This window comes from Lonchura striata, chromosome 10 (genome assembly GCF_046129695.1).
Source record: "Lonchura striata isolate bLonStr1 chromosome 10, bLonStr1.mat, whole genome shotgun sequence".
In the NCBI taxonomy this organism is placed as follows: domain Eukaryota; kingdom Metazoa; phylum Chordata; class Aves; order Passeriformes; family Estrildidae; genus Lonchura; species Lonchura striata.
In genome coordinates this window covers 23,129,486-23,146,829 of record NC_134612.1, presented here as the reverse complement: position 1 = coordinate 23,146,829, position 17,344 = coordinate 23,129,486, and the positions used below count along the sequence as shown (strand labels likewise).

Sequence of the window (17,344 nt, the reverse complement as noted above, 5' to 3'; positions counted from 1 at the left end):
AAGAAATTCAGGGAAATAAAGAAGTAATTTAGTACAGATAACACATACAAAACATGTCCTTTAAAGTAAGTTTGAACCTTATGAATATTTTGCCATTCAACTTGCAGAAAGAAATGAGAATTCTTGTGGAAATAACATCTCAACTTTATATCACAAATACCACAGTTATTTTTATGCATCTGAGAAGAAATTCAAGATAAGTTAGATAGGATTGATTGGCAATTAATAAAAAAACCAGAATTATTTAATGAAGCAACTCCAGTGAAAAACCTCACTAAGGAATCAAACCTTCCTTTTGGCCTTATGGCGATTCAAAAACTGGGTCAGTGGAAACATTAAGCTACAGCTTTAGTGGAAAAAGATACCAAAGAACTTTTAAATCATATTATTATATGATACATGGAATATATCCACTATATCTTTTCCACGTGAAACCAAAAGACCACATTGTCTACCTTTGCAAGGATAAGTTCTTTATCTAATGCACATTGTCTGAAATGGTGGTCTGTGAATCTTGGTCATCTGGTGGATAATATCAGTAAATATGGATCACTTTTCTGTGGATGCTGCTGTAATCAATACCCTACATTCTGGGAAAATGCCAACATTTAAACGAAAACTTCATATTTAAATAAAAGTTTTAAAGAAAGTTCTTACATAGTTTCTGCTTCATCTCCTAAAGGAAGCAGTGTGAGACTGCCTGTCAACAGCCTTCACATCCAACACAAAATCCAGACTTATTTTGGGAACAACAGACGACCCAGAGAACACCAGTGATACTGGTGCTACTGGTTTCTAACCGCTTACTGCTGCTTGCTTTTGAATGGATGCCTGTCAGAACAGGCAGGGTACATGGGACCCACAGGAGGGATTTGAGCCAGAACAGATGGCTCTCTTCCCACCAGGTTTTCCATGATTCTACAATTTGAAGTTGCATCATATAATTTTAGTCACCGGTGTGATTTTAGGGGGAAGTGTAGAAGTTCTAGGAAGGCCTGATGAAGAAAGTGTCTTTTACTTGTGTGCCTTTTTCCCACACAGGGACATTTCTCCAGAAAAAAAAAGCACATTCACAACTTTGATTTAAACAGGAGACTGACACATTCTAGCAGTTCCTAAAATGCAAAAGCAGCACAATGTGTCAGTCATCTGAGACACAAACATGTCAGTATTAAAATTCGCTATTAATTTTATTTTTTCCCTGATCTACTAGAATAAAAAGGGGTTGAAACCTCCTGGGTCTTTTTTCCATTATGCTCTCTGAACCTCAGATGGTTTCTTTGCACCTTCACAGGGTCACAGAACAGTTTGGGATGGAAGGGACCTTTAAAGCCATCTAGTCCAAGGCCCCTGCAATAAGCACTGACATCTTCAGGCAGACCAGGTTTCTCCAGAAAAAAAGAGCCAGATAAAGGCCAAAGGCCAGGCTGTAAGAAGGGCAGCATGAAGTTTAACATTTCAGTTTGTTTTGCAGAGTGCTCAATACAGAGTCTCTATCCAAGAAATAAAAACACCTAAATGGCTTACTGAACAATATGGTATGGCAAATACCATCATTCCAGTTACCACCTATTTTTTGAGCTGTTGAAAAGTTTAGTCCAGCACTAAATCGCTTTAGTACTGAGCTTTAAAGTGCTTTAGCAGCTCAGAAGCACTTTGGCAGCTCAAATGCTCTTCATGAGGCACCCAGCATCCTAAATCGCTTTAAGTCTAAAGTATCCTAAAAAAAAAGGCAAATGGAAACATGTTCAGATACAAATGTCAAGAACAAAGGCCGTGGTGCTGGTCTGGGATTTGACAGACTTGTCTGTTGCCATGAAGACCCAAATCTTGGCCAACACAGAACCCAACATCTACTCTTACAAATGTAAAGCACTTGTTATTTGAGGAAACACCAGTGGTATGGTCTAAATTCAGCCTCTAGTTTCAGTATAAATGGCTGAAATTACTCACATGTTTACCCTTTTGGTAAACTCATTTTGAGACCAAATATTTCCCTCTTATCAAAGAAATGGTAAGTTCCTTAGGCACGTCAATTAGATTGATATCTATCACTTAAATTATTTTAAACTCATCAATAGGTTAAAGGCAATAAAAGAAATAATAATAATAAATCTAATTTATAAATGGCTTGGGTAACAAAAGAGGACTTTCCTCTAATCTCATTTTTGGATAAGGAACAGTGTTCCTGTCTTTGCATTTCCCTCACTGTTACCTATACCAAATGCTGGCTGAACTCCTGGAGCTGTAGCTCTCTATCAGCAGGATGAGAACACTTCAGCATTACATCTTCCTTCTTCCAGAAGACAGACAGAATTCATTTCATCAGAGCTAAATGGGGATGGAAATCCAACTCCTTATTTTAAAAAATAATTTTAAATTATTTTTAAATTGTGCAAGTCTAGTGTGACATGAATTTACAGATGCTCCTGACGCAGCCTTCAGAGCCAGTCTGCTCCCTCTGCCAACTCCTCAACTCAAAGCATTCCATACAGGATAGCTTTTTAATATCCAGGCTCTGGGTTAGAGGCCTTGCTTCCTTTACAATTATTAATTATGTATATTTTAATTACATTTAATAATTTATCATTAATCTGAGTCTTAGTGGTTATATCACTGTTTTCATCACTACAAAACACATTCTTTTACCTTTTTTACTTCAATTTAGAAACCTTATGGGACTGATGTAATTTGGAACAGATAATTTCTACAATTTCTTTCCATCTGCTTCACTTAGTTTACAGTAGACAGGGCTCCTAACCATTACAATTCTGAAATTAAATAAAAGACACCTGCCTTTCTAAGTATGAGGACATCACTGCTCTCAGACACACCAGGGCTGAAGGCAAAGGCTTGGGCTTAATTACCTCCTTTTGATCAGGTGTTATTTTCCAGCACCCTGATTTTCCTCACATTGTAGGATCCAACAACTCAGTGTAAGCAAGGGCAATATTTGCAATGTCCTGAAAGCTGGAAGTTTCTACATGGAAAACATTACAACCCAAGGTCACGGAAGGGTCCAGCTGTGACCTGCTTAGCTGGGAAACAACCTGCATAACCTTCTCTGCTTCTCATTGCTGAATGTCTTATTCCTCTCTTTGGTGCTGCTGCTTCATTTCTTTACAGCAGCAGAGTTGTTGCTGTCTCCCTGCAGCATGACTCCCCGGGAGCACATGAGGAAGATGTCCATCCTGGGGGAGCAGGGATCACTGGAGGAAAAGCACCTGTACCGGCTGGCTGGCAGCATGGCAGCAGGAGGTGAGCAGTAAGGAACCCCACTGAACATGTGGTTACAGCACTGCTGGCATCTACAACCTACAAGAAACAGCCAGCAGTAGGTTTGATGTCTTTAAAAAGGTTATTTCAAATTTATCCTAGGAGTAACTGAAAAAATACTTTGTTTAAGGTAATTAAAAATTAACACAGAGGGTTCATGGAATTCAGTATTTGATTTAGAGATGCTAAGCATCTGAAAGAAAGTGAATGGCACACAAGAAGTCAGAACAAAAGCCATAGCTGGATATGATGATGTTCTGGTTCAGCATTGTGGGCTTTTTACAGTGCAGGTTCCACGTAGTATGATTTTTCTCAAAATGAACCTGTATTAGAAATGCAAACCCTCTCAAGCAAAGAACTTAACATTCATGGCTATCTTCTGTTTCACAGTATTATGTAAATTATTATTCATTGTAATTTGTCCTTTGATACACTTGACTGAGCACATCCTATTTATTTTTACTGCAGTTTGATTGAATAAATCTACATTATTTAAACGATGTAGTTCAGGTGTCAGTGAAAACATGTTTTCAGTTGCTGCTATTAAAAAAAAAAAAAAAAAAAGTGTGAATTGCACTAGAGGAAACAAAACAAAAGATTTTTTTTCTGGTAAGGTTATACCACAGTCAGAATCACTTCCTAACTTATCTTGAGTGCAGAACTGTGTGTGCCTTGCAGAGCTGCGGCAGCGGCAGGAGATGCTGATGAGGAACCAGCTGATGGCAGTAAACCCGCAGCTGATGGGGCCGGGCCAGCAGAGGATGCAGGCGATCCCCGCCCAGTTTGAGCCGCGACTGGTGGACAGGTACCGGGCAGCAATTTCTGTGCCAGCGCTGCAGTTAATCTCTGTGTGTGCTGCCCCTGAAGTTGTAAAGACCTTTGGTTATTCTTAACTAAACAAAATCCTTTGCATATCTGAATGTTTTCCTCTCAGAGATCTGCTTCCTTCAACTGAAATGATGGCCTCAGCTGACCCCAGACAAATCCACATGGCATCCCACCTGGCACCCACGGTCCCACAGCATCCCAACATGCCAAACCTGTTGTCCAACCGTGTCTACCCAGGCCCAGGTAACAAAGCACCCTCTGCGTCCTGAAAAGTGGGATAATGCTGCTAGTTTTCCATAGATTTATTGGTAGTGTCAATAAAAGTTTTGTTTATTTTATTTAGAAAAACAGTCTCACTAAAAGGAGGCATCCTGTGCCAGTTTAGGTCCATTTTATCCTTTGTTCAATACAGTTCTCAGTCTTTTGCATGTTTTTATTCCCTCCTTTTCTTTTTGTATTTTCCATGAATTTTCACAAACAAAAGGCTACAGCTGAAAAAATAGCTCCTCATCAACACTTTTACACTACATTTTACTCTTGCTCTTATATAAGTATTGGCTGCTTTATACAGATCATATGTTCTAATGATAATACCACATGCCACTTAATTCATGTAGGGCAAATACAAGTCCTCTTTAATAAAGACTCAAAATTAGAGGGCACAGATCCAAGGGAAAGGCTGGATATCACAACTATGGCATTCATGTCATGCTGCACAAAAATTTACATATTACTTTATACAAAGTGAACTTATGAGTTTTTCTTTGAGATGAGTGAATGTATTTTCAATGTCACATCAATACACCAAGAAAAATTTCTGATTTCAGCTGCTTTCCCAGCCTTAACATGGATCTCAAGAGGAAATGTAATTTAAAATAACACAGCCTCTGCTGAAAGCAGTCTTGAAGGAGCAGGTTTGCTCTGCTCAACTGTGGGCTATTATTTTCTGAGCAGTTATTTGTACTTCAAAGGCATACGTCACCAAATAAAACCACCCTTTGTGGCTAATGGCAGGTATTCCTAACTACAGATCTGATCCTGAAAACACCTGATGAAGGACTTTATGTTCTTTCTACATATTGCCACCAGAACAATGACAATAAATAGGATTTAACTTGAAATCCTATCACCTTCTTCGAGAAGCCCACAGTTGAAGACTTACAAAGCTTTTTAAAGTGTCTCTGCATTGCTTTGGGGGCTGTGCATTTGCATGAGGAAACCAGTGAATTTTAAAGATTTTTTTATTCTTCTTCCCTCTAAGGATACAGTTTTTTGCAACCAGAATCCATGGAAGCTGTGGCCAGAAGACAAGAACTGGTTCAAAAGCAAAATATTGCCAGGTAATCAATAGCAAGCTTTGCTCTGAGGTGCATGCCAGGATTAAAGCAGCAAAGTGACCATGATTGTTTTACAAGTCACCCAAAGATGCAGAGGGCCCTTTAGTATCAATTAAGGCTTGAACCTCCTTTCTGCTTGCCCTATGTCGCCTTTTTTTCTTAAAATGATGTAACAAAAATAAACAAACTCCTTAGCTTGGTTAAGGAAAAGAACAAGTTAGAGCCACAGCCCTTGAACTGTGAATCCAAACACCCTGAAGTTACAAAAGTTCAGAAACAAATTCAAACTTTGCAGCTGTGTGCTATCACACACAATACTTTAGGCCTGTAGCAGGGCCCTTGGGATGAGCAGCTGTGTCTCCACCCTACCAGGGTGGGCAGCTTTCCTAGTTTGACCAAAGAGTTGGAATAGCAGAGTAACTGTAGGAAGTCCAGTTATTTGTACCAGTTTCAGTGTAGTCAGTAGCTGGTCAAGAGACCACCAGTGCCCTTCTTCATGGCCACACCATTTCCACAGAGGAACTCTAACCTCAACCACTCCTGGACTGGCTGCACTACTCAGTGGGAGTGTCCCTCACACAATGAGACTAAGAGCAAAGAGCAGCCAAGTTCCATACATTCATTGGAAAATAGTTATGAGGGAAGTGTTTTGAGCTCTTAAGTATGCAAAGCTTAATTACTGAACTCCTCCAAGCACAAGATTTGCATCAGCAATGCATTGCCTATAGCTCTTGCCACATGGCAAAAACCCTGAGAAAAACAAGTAGTAGAAAAATTAGCAGCAAACATGGCCATCTCATACATGCACAGCCACATCAGAGCTGGTGCTACCTGTTCAGGCTCTTCCCTCAGCCCACCAAACAACAAAACTCCAACATGAAACAGCTCACCTACACCTTAAAAACCTTTTACCCCACTTTTTTGCCACCCTGACAATTTCCACCCTGTTCACACAGCTTTCTGCAGCACAGATCACCTTTAGGGCTGCACTTGCTCCTTTCAGCTGTTCCAGAAATCAGGTATTGACAATCTCCTGCCCTTGCTGCTGCTGTGCTGCTGAGCACCTGGATTCAAATCCTTGTTCTCCAAGGGACTCTGCCTCATCCCAAAGCTCTGTTTGCTGGTCCTGACAGGAACAGACTATCTCAGGTGGAGGAGGAGGAATGTAATGCTTTCTGCTCTTTATTGCCACCTCAAGAGCTGGGTGGGAGTAATGACAATCAGGCAAAGCATACAAGGACACAGTACACAGACAAAACACTTCCTTTGTATCTCTGAAAGCAGAAAATCAGCAAGTTGGAGGTTGTTTCAAAGATTAAAAGAAGGCAGAGAAAAAGCCCCTGAATGGTGTGATCAAATAATTCCTCCTCATACCAAAAATCTGTATACATGGTTTTTGCCCAAACTGTTCTCCTGAAAATTTTACACTCTCCTGAAGATCAGACTCTCTGTGACCTGTTATAATCATTGTAGTGTTAAGAAAGCTATCTTGATGCACTTTAAAGTGCTTTACTTCACAGGCTCTTTTCCAAAGATGCAGAAATCCCACTGCAAGCTCCTCAAAGCTCCTTTAGGAGCTCTACCTTTCTGTTTGATCACTGGCATGGCTCCAGAGAAAGCTGATGTAAAGGTTGGTACAGCAGAGACAAATACTACTATTACAAATACAATACAAATACTTGTATTATCTTGTATCCCACTGACAAGCCCTCCCATCCACTATGACAGGAGCAGGAAGCTGGCACAGACTCTGGAGCATTCATCCAGAAGAAAGGAGATCAGTTGAACACTTCCTACCAGAATCTCACCCTTTCACACCCTCAGAATCATGCTCAGGTGCCAGGCACTGTGGAGGGTTACTCAAGAGACTTAGCATTAGCTTACTCTTAATAGATGCACAGATTCCATAGATAATACCATTCTTGCTCTTTATAATTTACAATATCACTGGAATTTTGCAGATTTTGGTACAAATTTCTGAGTGATACTATAGATAAATCATTCTCTTTAGTCTTCAACCTTTATGACTCTGGAGACTACTTTCCAAATGTGAATATAATCCTCATGTCTGGATTGCCAATATGCAAATAACACCTTTTTGTCTGAAGTATTTTCCAGAGCCATCATATGGAAGATATGTTTTGCCTTTCTTTTAGCTTACTCTCTGTATCTGAGAGCACATTACATACAGCCAGGTTTGCCATTCCATCTGCAGTTTGTACCCTCTCACACACAGCAATGCAAGGGAGAGACAAAACAAGCAGTGCTCTTGCCTATTCATTAATCCGAGTTTTATTCTGCTGCTGAAAAAAAAAAAAAAAATAAAAGGTGATGAAGGAACCAAGCTGCCCTAACTGCTCATGCTCTGTGTGTCCCTTAGAATGGAAATGGAGATGAGTGCTATTTTTCAGCAAAAGGAAATGGAGAAAGCCCATCGGAAAGGACTCCTGGGCCTGGAAGCCCCTTTCCTTTACCACGGGATGCCAGCGAGTCCCATTGCTTTCCGTGGCAGGCACAGACTCCCTGAAGGGCACCTTGCCAACGACCTGTACGTCCATCGTACCACCCTGGATGAGATCCATGGCAACACCGTGCTCATGGCAAGCAGCCCATACCCACCAGTCAGCACCCTGCAAAGGGAGAGGGGGCGCCGCCCAGGGAGAAGAGCTGGAAATCACAAAACTGCCGAGGGCAGCACCAACGGCACGAAGAGCCAGGCAGATGACAAATCCACCGACTCTGCCTCAGCTGCAGTGGATGATGAGAAAGAAGACAAGAAGGAAGTAGAGGTGGAGACGCCAAACAAACACGAGCAGAGCAAAAACCGGACTGAGCCAGCAGTAGTTGCCAAGAACTGCAAAGAGTTTGAACAAGGCTTGAGAAAAAACTGTGCTACTCATGAAATTCCTACTGAAACCACCAGCTGCAGCAACACAAATGGGAAGGAAGCCAACAGTTCCTGTGCTGCTTTTGATGACAAGTACCTGTACCCTTCTGCAATCCCATTCTCAGCGTTACCATATGGATTTCCAGTGCCCAACAACCCATTGCTACCTTCAGGTTTGTCAGATCTCCAGATTGGAGTGGTATGTTGATATAATCTGGGTTTATTGTTTTGGTCTCTCAATTCTTCCCTCTGTTTAAGTGAATTTTTGGTATGGTAGAGTCATTACAACTAAAAGTAGAATTCTTATGCTGCAAAGAGTAATATCTGTATTCAGTTCTTGTTTTAAAAAGGAGTTTAAACTAAAATAAACAAAATTGCTGAATGAAGTTGTGAGTTAGCCTCTCTCTTCAGCCCACAACTTTTCTATATGTCCTAACTCACAGTAGGCAGTATGGACTAGCAAAGGCTTGGATCTGTTCTACTGAAATATTAGTCAAATTAAAGTAACAGTAAAGTCTAAAGTAGAAAAAGCACTGGATAATGCATTCATTAGAGGAAGTCCTGCTCCTGCAGCATGATTTGTATGTGTAGTGACTGGTAGGTACAGTGCCAACAGGAAACAAAAGAAGCCACCAAAAAAAACCCTTCAGAACCAGGTTCTGCTCATTACCTGGTGATTTTGTCTAGGACTCCTCTATCTGCAAGTGACTACAACCTGCTCTTAATGTATTTGGTTCTGAAAAGGTGTAAAAATTCTCATGATAGCAATCATTTCCTCCTGTTTTGCCAGCAAAATTCTACCAAGATAACATCTGTGTTTCCTCCTCAAAGGAGCTCATGGCCTGATCCTGAATGGAGAAGACATTTCTTCTGTTGAAGACATTCGCAAGTGGACAGTTGATGATGTGCACAACTTCATTGTCAACCTCCCAGGCTGCTCAGATTATGCCCAGGTGATCATAAACATTCATCACATTTTCAGGTCTTTAGGACCATGTAGATTTAAATGTCAGCCAGCAAATGTAAATGTGGGAGGGTAGTGGATTGTCCCAAAATTACAAGTACAATAGTAGTTTTCTTTGTGCAGTTAGGAGAGAAATACAAAGATAAACCAGTCAAATTATTATTTCTTCTTTTTATGCCTTTGTTTATGCCTCAGGGTTAAGTATGAAAAATAACAACCAAAGTCTATTTTAGCACACTATGATGTGTTTTATCACTTCATCAGATATTTAAAGACCATGCTATTGATGGAGAAACCCTTCCACTGCTAACAGAGGAGCATCTCCTGGATACAATGGGATTAAAACTTGGACCAGCATTAAAAATTCGCTCTCAGGTATGATCATTAAATGTATGACAAGATGGTGAGTCACAGAGACACAAAAGTGTCAGAAAATGTCAGAAGGGAATTTTTCCAAACTAAAGCACTTTCGTTTCCACTGGTAAGGTGGGAGAATATGGGAGAATATGGGAGAAAATAAATTACTCCAGCAAAGTTTTCATTTGCCTCCCTGTATGTTACCATGGCATACAGGGAGACAGTAAGGAATATGACCATACATTTTTCAGGAACAGATTGTCCCTCTCTACAGTTTTCTGCCCTTAATTTTATCCACTAATATCAACTCTCTCTGTGTTTCTGTTGTCGCTGGTTCTTTTCCTTTTCTTTAACCCCTTGTACTCTCTCAATCTTCTCTATTTCCAACCACCTGCCCCACTCCTGACTGGCAGTTTGCCTTCCCTCTGTCCCTGGGTGCTGTCAGGCCCAACAGTCCTAAGTTGGGTATTGACAAGCTCCTTCTACAACCTGGGCCTAGAAAAATATGAGAGTGAAAATGGAATATATTTTTTTACGAGAATTTGATAATCCTTTGAGATGCCTGGGATGTCCCTGGTGGTGCTGCACCAGCGTCACGTTTGATGTTTAATGGCTTTAAAAGCAAGAAGTAATTACTGCAATTTTGCCTTTGTCTTTGAAGGTGTCCCGACGTCTGGGCAATGTGTTCTACATGATGAATGTCCCTCTGCCCGTGCCCCTGCCTCCTGCTCCAGGGAAACCCTCAGAGCAGCCCTCTGACATGGCCTCCCCTCTGCACTGCAACAGCAGCGGTGACACCCTGGACAGTCCCTGCTCCCAGGACCCAGAAACCTCCCAGGCAGTGGAACAGATGGTTTCAGAAAGCAGGGAAAATCCATGTGACACAGCTGGATCCCAGGCTGACTTCCAGATGATTGCTTTCCAGAAAAGTTGAGCTAAATCCAGGAAATAGCATGTTTTTAATAATCCAGGAACCCCTAGTTACAAAGTGTTTGAGAAGAAGCTACAGTCTGAAACCATTGTAAGGCTAGGCCTGAAGGAAATAAATTGCCAATTCAGCGTGAGGAAGTGTTATACCTGAAAGACATTCAGAAATGCAGCTACAGGTTAGTTCAATTACTTTCAAGTGCAATTCATTGAAAAGAATACCAATAGAGTTAACAGGTAAATTTAATTTTCATTGCAGTCCAGAGTGATCACTGAAAGCTGCCAGATACTCAGTGTGCACTGTATGTCTTACAGTGTGTTCCAGTGAGCAGCTGAGAAACTATATGGAAAGGGCACAGCTTCCAAAAATAGCTGACTTCTGCTTCTGTTGAACAGAATTTATACAGAACATTCATATGGAATTCATTGGGACAGTATGGAACTGCCTACAGAATATAGAGAAATATACCCCAGACTCAGCGATTTGAGTTAATTCATTGCTATTCCAGAACTAAACCCTTCTAAGTGCCTGGCAAGGGTATACAGTTTGTAAAGAGACACAGATTGAACATGAAAATACCGTGTGTGGCATCAATTTTAATTATCCCAAGGCATTCTTATCACCAGGGCTGGAATTTGCTTTTCGTGACTGCAAGAGTCACGAAAATGAGATGAGTCACCAGCCTCTGCCACTAAGGCCAGTCACTGGGACAGTGACATTCCCTGCAGGAAAGACACCTGGTTCCTGCCAGCCTCTGCCAGAACACCCTTCCCATCAGCTCACCAGGCCAAGCCATAGAAAGCCCTTCCCTCAGCAGCACATTCAGCGTTCTTCACTGGAAGAGGCCATCAGTTTAGCCTGAGAGCTCCATTTTCTCTGGAAAAATATGGTTTCCCCTCACTTCTGCTACTGATGAGTCATTATCTCACAGCAAACAAAGACATGAAATAGAGCTTTTAGCTAAGGACAAATCCCCAGCATTTATTGTGATTCCTGTGTGATTTTCCTTGCTCCCTTTTTGGGGGTTTGGTCCTACACTGGTTTTCTATGCAGACTTTGGAAGTCAGTAACTTCCACTCTCCTCCTTCAAGAACTCTTCTTTACTCCAGAGGATATACAAATACCTTTGACAAAATCTAGTTCTGAAATTGAAGCTTGATAAATTGCGGACCTGCTGTATGTTGCTACTTTAGATTCTCTCCCCTTAGTTCAGTTTTGTGGTCTCAAGTACTGAAACCCCAAGAGGTATGAAGCTGTTTAGATGGTGAGTGGCTAAACATGGGGAGAGGAAGTATTTCCATATTCTATTTTTTTACTTTAGCCAGAGATAAATTGTTTTATGTTTTTGTTATATTTGTACACTAGATAATGTGTGATTAGATATTTGCAACAGCAACCTTGGGTGTCCATCTTACCATACTGTCCAAACTTTGCAGCCTTTGGAAAAGTGGCACATATCTATATTCTTTTCAGCATAAAAAAAACGATTTCTAACTTATCTTTTATACAATTGACAATCATGTTGACAGTGTCACGTATCTGATTGAACAGAGTTAATGACTTGGTTTTCTAATGGTAACCTACCTCCTCCCTGTGTGAAATACTCGACTCAATCCACATGAGACCTTCTCCACCCTGGCAGAGGAATCTCTGACACTGTTCAGGGGAGTCAGGCCAGGAGATGTCGCTGCAAAGCCACTCGGTCACCTGCTGTCCCTCCGAAGGGAAACACAGCACACCTGAAGTACTGGGGGCATGTTAAGGGTGACAATAGGAAGAAACTTTACTTGTTTTTCTAAAGTAACAGCAGAAAAGCTTGACTTCAAGTCTCATATGCCAGGGAGGAAGGATTGAAATGTGGTTCTGAAGAGTGTGATTATTTTTGTAAGCGGGTCAGACATGAACAATGCCAAAAGTTGAGCAAGTTGGGATGCAAAGTTTGCAGTCTTGCATTACTTCTGCAATTAAAAAACCAAACAAAAAACCAAACAAAAAACACCAAAGAGACGATCCTTTGCATATACTGCTGTCATGATTTGACAGACAACTGCCCAAAATGACAAAGGGAATTACTTCATAGCTTCCTGTACTGGGGGAGATGTGCTGCAGCAGCCAAAATGCAATAAGCCCTGAACAGTAAACAGCTGTGAAGCAAAACAGGAAGGAAAAGGATTTACCTAAACAGACATAATAGTTTCTATTTCTAATGGAGGAAATACCACTGGTAATGAATGTTTCCTCTCCTACAAACATTTCTGGGAAAATGAAAATAAAAGGTAAAAATAATTAAAAAGTACACAGAATCAGTAGACAGACCAATATTTCCAGAGGTTGATGTGTTTTCAGGAATTGTGTCTATATGTAAACCTCGAGGCCTTACTGATTCTCATGTTCTTTTTGGACATTTATTGTTTATTCCAGCTGCAAGGGGGTTCAGGTATCAACCACCTAGTACCTAAGTACCTAAGAAAGGTGGCAGAACTCTTGTCTCCTAATAACTTTCTGGTGCCTGTGCTATTATTGCATTCATTTTTTCTGCAATGCAACTAAAATCACAGTGGGATGCAGATGATGTGTTTTAATACATGTTGCATCATTAGAAATGTTTCATTTAACATCTATTGCTGTATTAGTCTATAGCAGTGATGCAGTTAATGAAGAAACAAAAAACAATGTTTTTTACTAGGTGTTGTAGAAGTTCCTGGTTTTGTCTGTATCTACAGTAAATGTGTGGGCTCATAGGGAAACTTCCATTTTAAACTTTTTAATAGTGCCAATGTTAAAGAAAAGATTAATAAAAAGGTATAACAAACATATGGCAAAATGGTTCTGTATCATAAATAACAGATTTAGGAAGTCCTGAAGAGGAAGAAATGGCTTGTCTTTCCTACAACAACCTGGGTTTCTGGTCTCATGCAGGTTGCAGATGATGATGATGTGGAATACAAACTCACATGGAACTAAATAGATAATTCTCTGAACAGTTTCCCAGGTGAAGAATCTCTAAAAAATTCTATAATATTACAAAAGTCATGCAGAATTCTCACCAGGTACAAGTCAGGCAGTCACTTTAATCCAGCACACAAACAAAAGAACAAGCACATTGGTTCACAAGGTGATGATATTTCAAACTGACCCATACCCATGCCATCAGCTACTTTATAAAACTTTATATTCTAAGACTTTATACAATAGTGGCTCTGCCACAGAACGGTTTTCAGAATGTTAAATTATCCTTTGAGTGAGACAGGAAAAATAACCCACTCTGTTTTTTTAAATCACCTCTAGTTTTTAAACTCTCTAGAAATTTGACAGATTTTCAACTTTCCAGTTACCCTCATATAATGTTGATTGGTTGTGCAGTGTTTTGAGTCACCTTCAACATCAGAAACTTTACAGGAAATCATCCAAAACTAGATACAGCTCTTGTTTTGGTACCTTGCCATGCTAATGTTCTACCTAAGCCCTTTATTATTTACTGGAAAATAACAAGTCTACTTTATGAGGCTGAGTGTTCACAGAATTACAGAATGGCTTGAGTTGAAAGGGACGTTAAAGACCATTCAGTTCCAAACCCCTGTGTTCATCAGGGTTCAGCTGTCTCTGATGGTTGGTTCTGATTAGCTCTTCATGCTATAATAAATAGCTGTAGCTTTATTGCTATGGCAATTTCAGTATAATAATATATGCTATATTGAGAGAAAAGCTCACCTCTCCTTTCTTATTTGTTCAGGCTTTGGGGGGTTGTTGCAATTGCCAGGCTCCTTCTTTCTTTGGGAAGGCTTTGCTCCTCCTATCACCTGTACTGAGGCCACAAGAACTACTCTGTTGATTTGGCCCTTATGCTTTCCTTTGTCCCATTCCCAAGTTTACCCAAGTCTGTTTTTTTTTCCAGACAGACATTAGTTCTGCTACTATCCCCATGCTCTTCTTGAACCACTGATTTCCCTGTGGGTAAGGATGCAAATCTTTAATTCAGCCCAGAGTAAAGAAGAACCTATTTTCTATGTTGTATGGAGAATGATGCAGTATTTTTCCCTATAACACAGCAAAATCTTGATTAGACATTTTGATTTATCAAACTTTAAAACACATATAGCATCTGTGTGTGTGAATTACTGACATACAGGTCAATCAACCTAAATGGCAAAACAGAAAAAGCACCACTGACCATGGAAAAAAAAAAAAGAAAGCACCAAACCAACCTGGTTCTTTGTTGTAGCATTGGCACATCAGCCAATCTTTGCTGATTATCTTTCTGTTCCATGGTTCCAACAGCTTTGCTGGAGGAGCACTGTGCAGCTGGGATTCTTGGGACTCCAGCAGTCCCTGAACTCTCTGCAGTGGGAGATGGTCTGTAAAGCACTCCCTGGCTTCTAGTTCAACCTGTTAAATGGAGAGATGTAAACTGAAGACTTGCATCCTTATATTAAAAATATTTTTAATTCAAACACTTGTAATCATAACAACAAATTTATTATTTTATAAAACAATGACAGGTAGGGTTTTTTAAGGCTATACCTTAAATATTATAATTCTTATCCTCTCCTCCTGCCACTGGCAAAAACAGAGATACAAGCAAGCCTTTTTTATACAGACTTTCCCCTAAAACCTCAGCTGGTTCTTCCAGAAAATGTATTGATGTATTTTTAATTTATGTGTCCTCACTGACTCCAGAATGGTCTGATTGACAGTGGCCTTTAGAAAGAGCTGATGTGCCAAGCCATATCAGGAGAGATGTATCCAGTTACTCACCAGTTACTGCTCAGATGAAATTATATTCTTACAATGAACAAAGCTGGTATTATAAATAAATGCAAATAATTACAGAAGAATCACAGAAATTAGTTTTAGTTAAAATAGGATTTTTGACAGTTATTTGTACCTAATAATTCTGGGTTGTATAGAAATGAAAAGGAACTGGCAAGAGTGGAAGTATTTAAGAACTTTCTTAGTGAAAGATAATTATGGAGATTTGTCTAATAAACCTTTGTTTTTCTGCTAAATTAAAAGCTAAGTGGCTAACTAAATATTTATAAGCTTTTGAGATGGAAGTGACTCAAGATATGTCTACATTGGAATATGTTTCTGAGTTATGACTCATGTATTTGTGGGTGGATTTTATCTGAACCTTTCTTGACAGTATGTGATGCTGTGCAGTACAAGGCCCATATTCTTTATATTCTGAGCCCATTCAGTGTTGAAGCTGACTGGATGAAAAGGGAGGTCACTCCAGAGCCTGCAGCATGCTACCATCTGTAGATAATTGAGGAAATGGCTCCTTACAGATCCAGAAGGATTATCTGTGTGTCCAGAGGAGAAGATTCTTGCAAGTTGGTTTGATCAGACCTGACACTTGCTTTGACTTTGACTGTTTTGCCCTGTAACTCCCCAGGTAATTAGAGATATGCTTGCCAGTAATTCCATTGCCAGCACGTGGCCTTGTGTTTCTGGTGTAGCTGTAGCTGTGGTAACCCCACATCATCTTCTGGATCCAGGATAATTGAACCCAAAGCAATCAGACATAACACAAAGGCAAATAAAATGACAAAAATAAGTGAATATAACAGTATAAGAAAATATGTACCACAAAGAGTAAAACACCACCTAACTCAGTGCCGTGCCCTGGAGGCCAAGAGAAAATACCTAAATCAGAGCACAGGAACAAAGCAATAATGCATTCAGGATAATTCCTTTATTTCCAGGGTCCTATCTCCCAGACAAGCAGAGGTGATGTCTATATTTAATGGTAGCTCATCAAGTATTTTCATTCCATTCATGTATCCAGCTGTTTTTTGAGCCAAGCTTCCAGCATCCATATTGCTGTATTAGATCACACAGCTGGGGTAAAGAAGAGGGAAAAGAAGTTGATGAAATGCTGTTGGTTTGGCTTCAGTTGAAAGAGGAAACCACTCCACTTGTATGCAACATCCTTCTCAACAGTAATTCCGAACCTACAATAATCACAATGGCAGTTGGCCTTTTATGGGCTGTGTCTTCACTGCCTGGTTCTGCAATGTTTCTTTTTGCAGCCTGCCCCACAGCTGACAGACACTCACCCAAGCTGTTTGAACCTTCACTTCCACACCATGGCTTTTTTGGAATTCAGCCACTTGCTTCTCTCCTGCTCTGCCGTTCTGATGACTGAGAATAAACTTGTTCCATGTGTGACTCAGTCATGATCTGCTTGTGCTCCAGAGTAGCAGGAATTCACCATCCACAGCCTTACACATTCCCTTGCCCATTTTCCATCCCTCAGTCCTTCCTTAGAGATCTGCTTGAAGTGATGGGTTTGTTCCCTGTGCTGCTCCATGCCCAGCTGTTCCAGGAAGAGCTTCTGCAATTTAGTGTTTCACAAAGATGAATTAAAATTTCTGTAGAAAGTAAAAAAAAAAAAAAAAAGATACATTAACCAGATATCCAAGGTGCTTTTCTGGCAGCAAGTAGCTTGATGTACTGCAGATAACTTACCATGCCAAAAAAAACCCTGCAAAATGAAGAGCTGAGCATTAAAAGTGGGTTTGTGAATCAGCAATAGATTCAAAGAGACAGAAGGCATAGAGGGGTAAGACCTAAGACCTTAAAAGAGCCCAAGAGTAGAAGAATGAGGGATGATGACCCATCAGGTGATTTTACTCTTCAGGAGGAGGCCAGAGTGCATCTCCCATAGACAGGGAGAGTTTCACAGCTGAGGCTCAGCTTGTGCCTGTGCAGGGAGAGCAGAGGGGTCAGAGCTGCACCATTGCCAAAGCCCTTACTGCAGCCAT

At 40.4% G+C, this 17,344-nt stretch overlaps 1 protein-coding gene across 1 annotated transcript; it reads left to right on the top strand.

The window, feature by feature from the left end:
- The first annotated feature begins 3,155 nt into the window (after window positions 1–3,155).
- On the top strand, window positions 3,156–10,583 carry SAMD7 (sterile alpha motif domain containing 7). The gene is made up of 8 exons (XM_021548239.2): window positions 3,156–3,258; window positions 3,955–4,081; window positions 4,211–4,347; window positions 5,366–5,444; window positions 7,822–8,501; window positions 9,160–9,281; window positions 9,557–9,667; window positions 10,311–10,583. The coding sequence occupies exons 1-8, from the start codon at window positions 3,156–3,158 to the stop codon at window positions 10,581–10,583; spliced, it is 1,632 nt and encodes a 543-aa protein (XP_021403914.2).
- The last annotated feature ends 6,761 nt before the right edge of the window (window positions 10,584–17,344 follow it).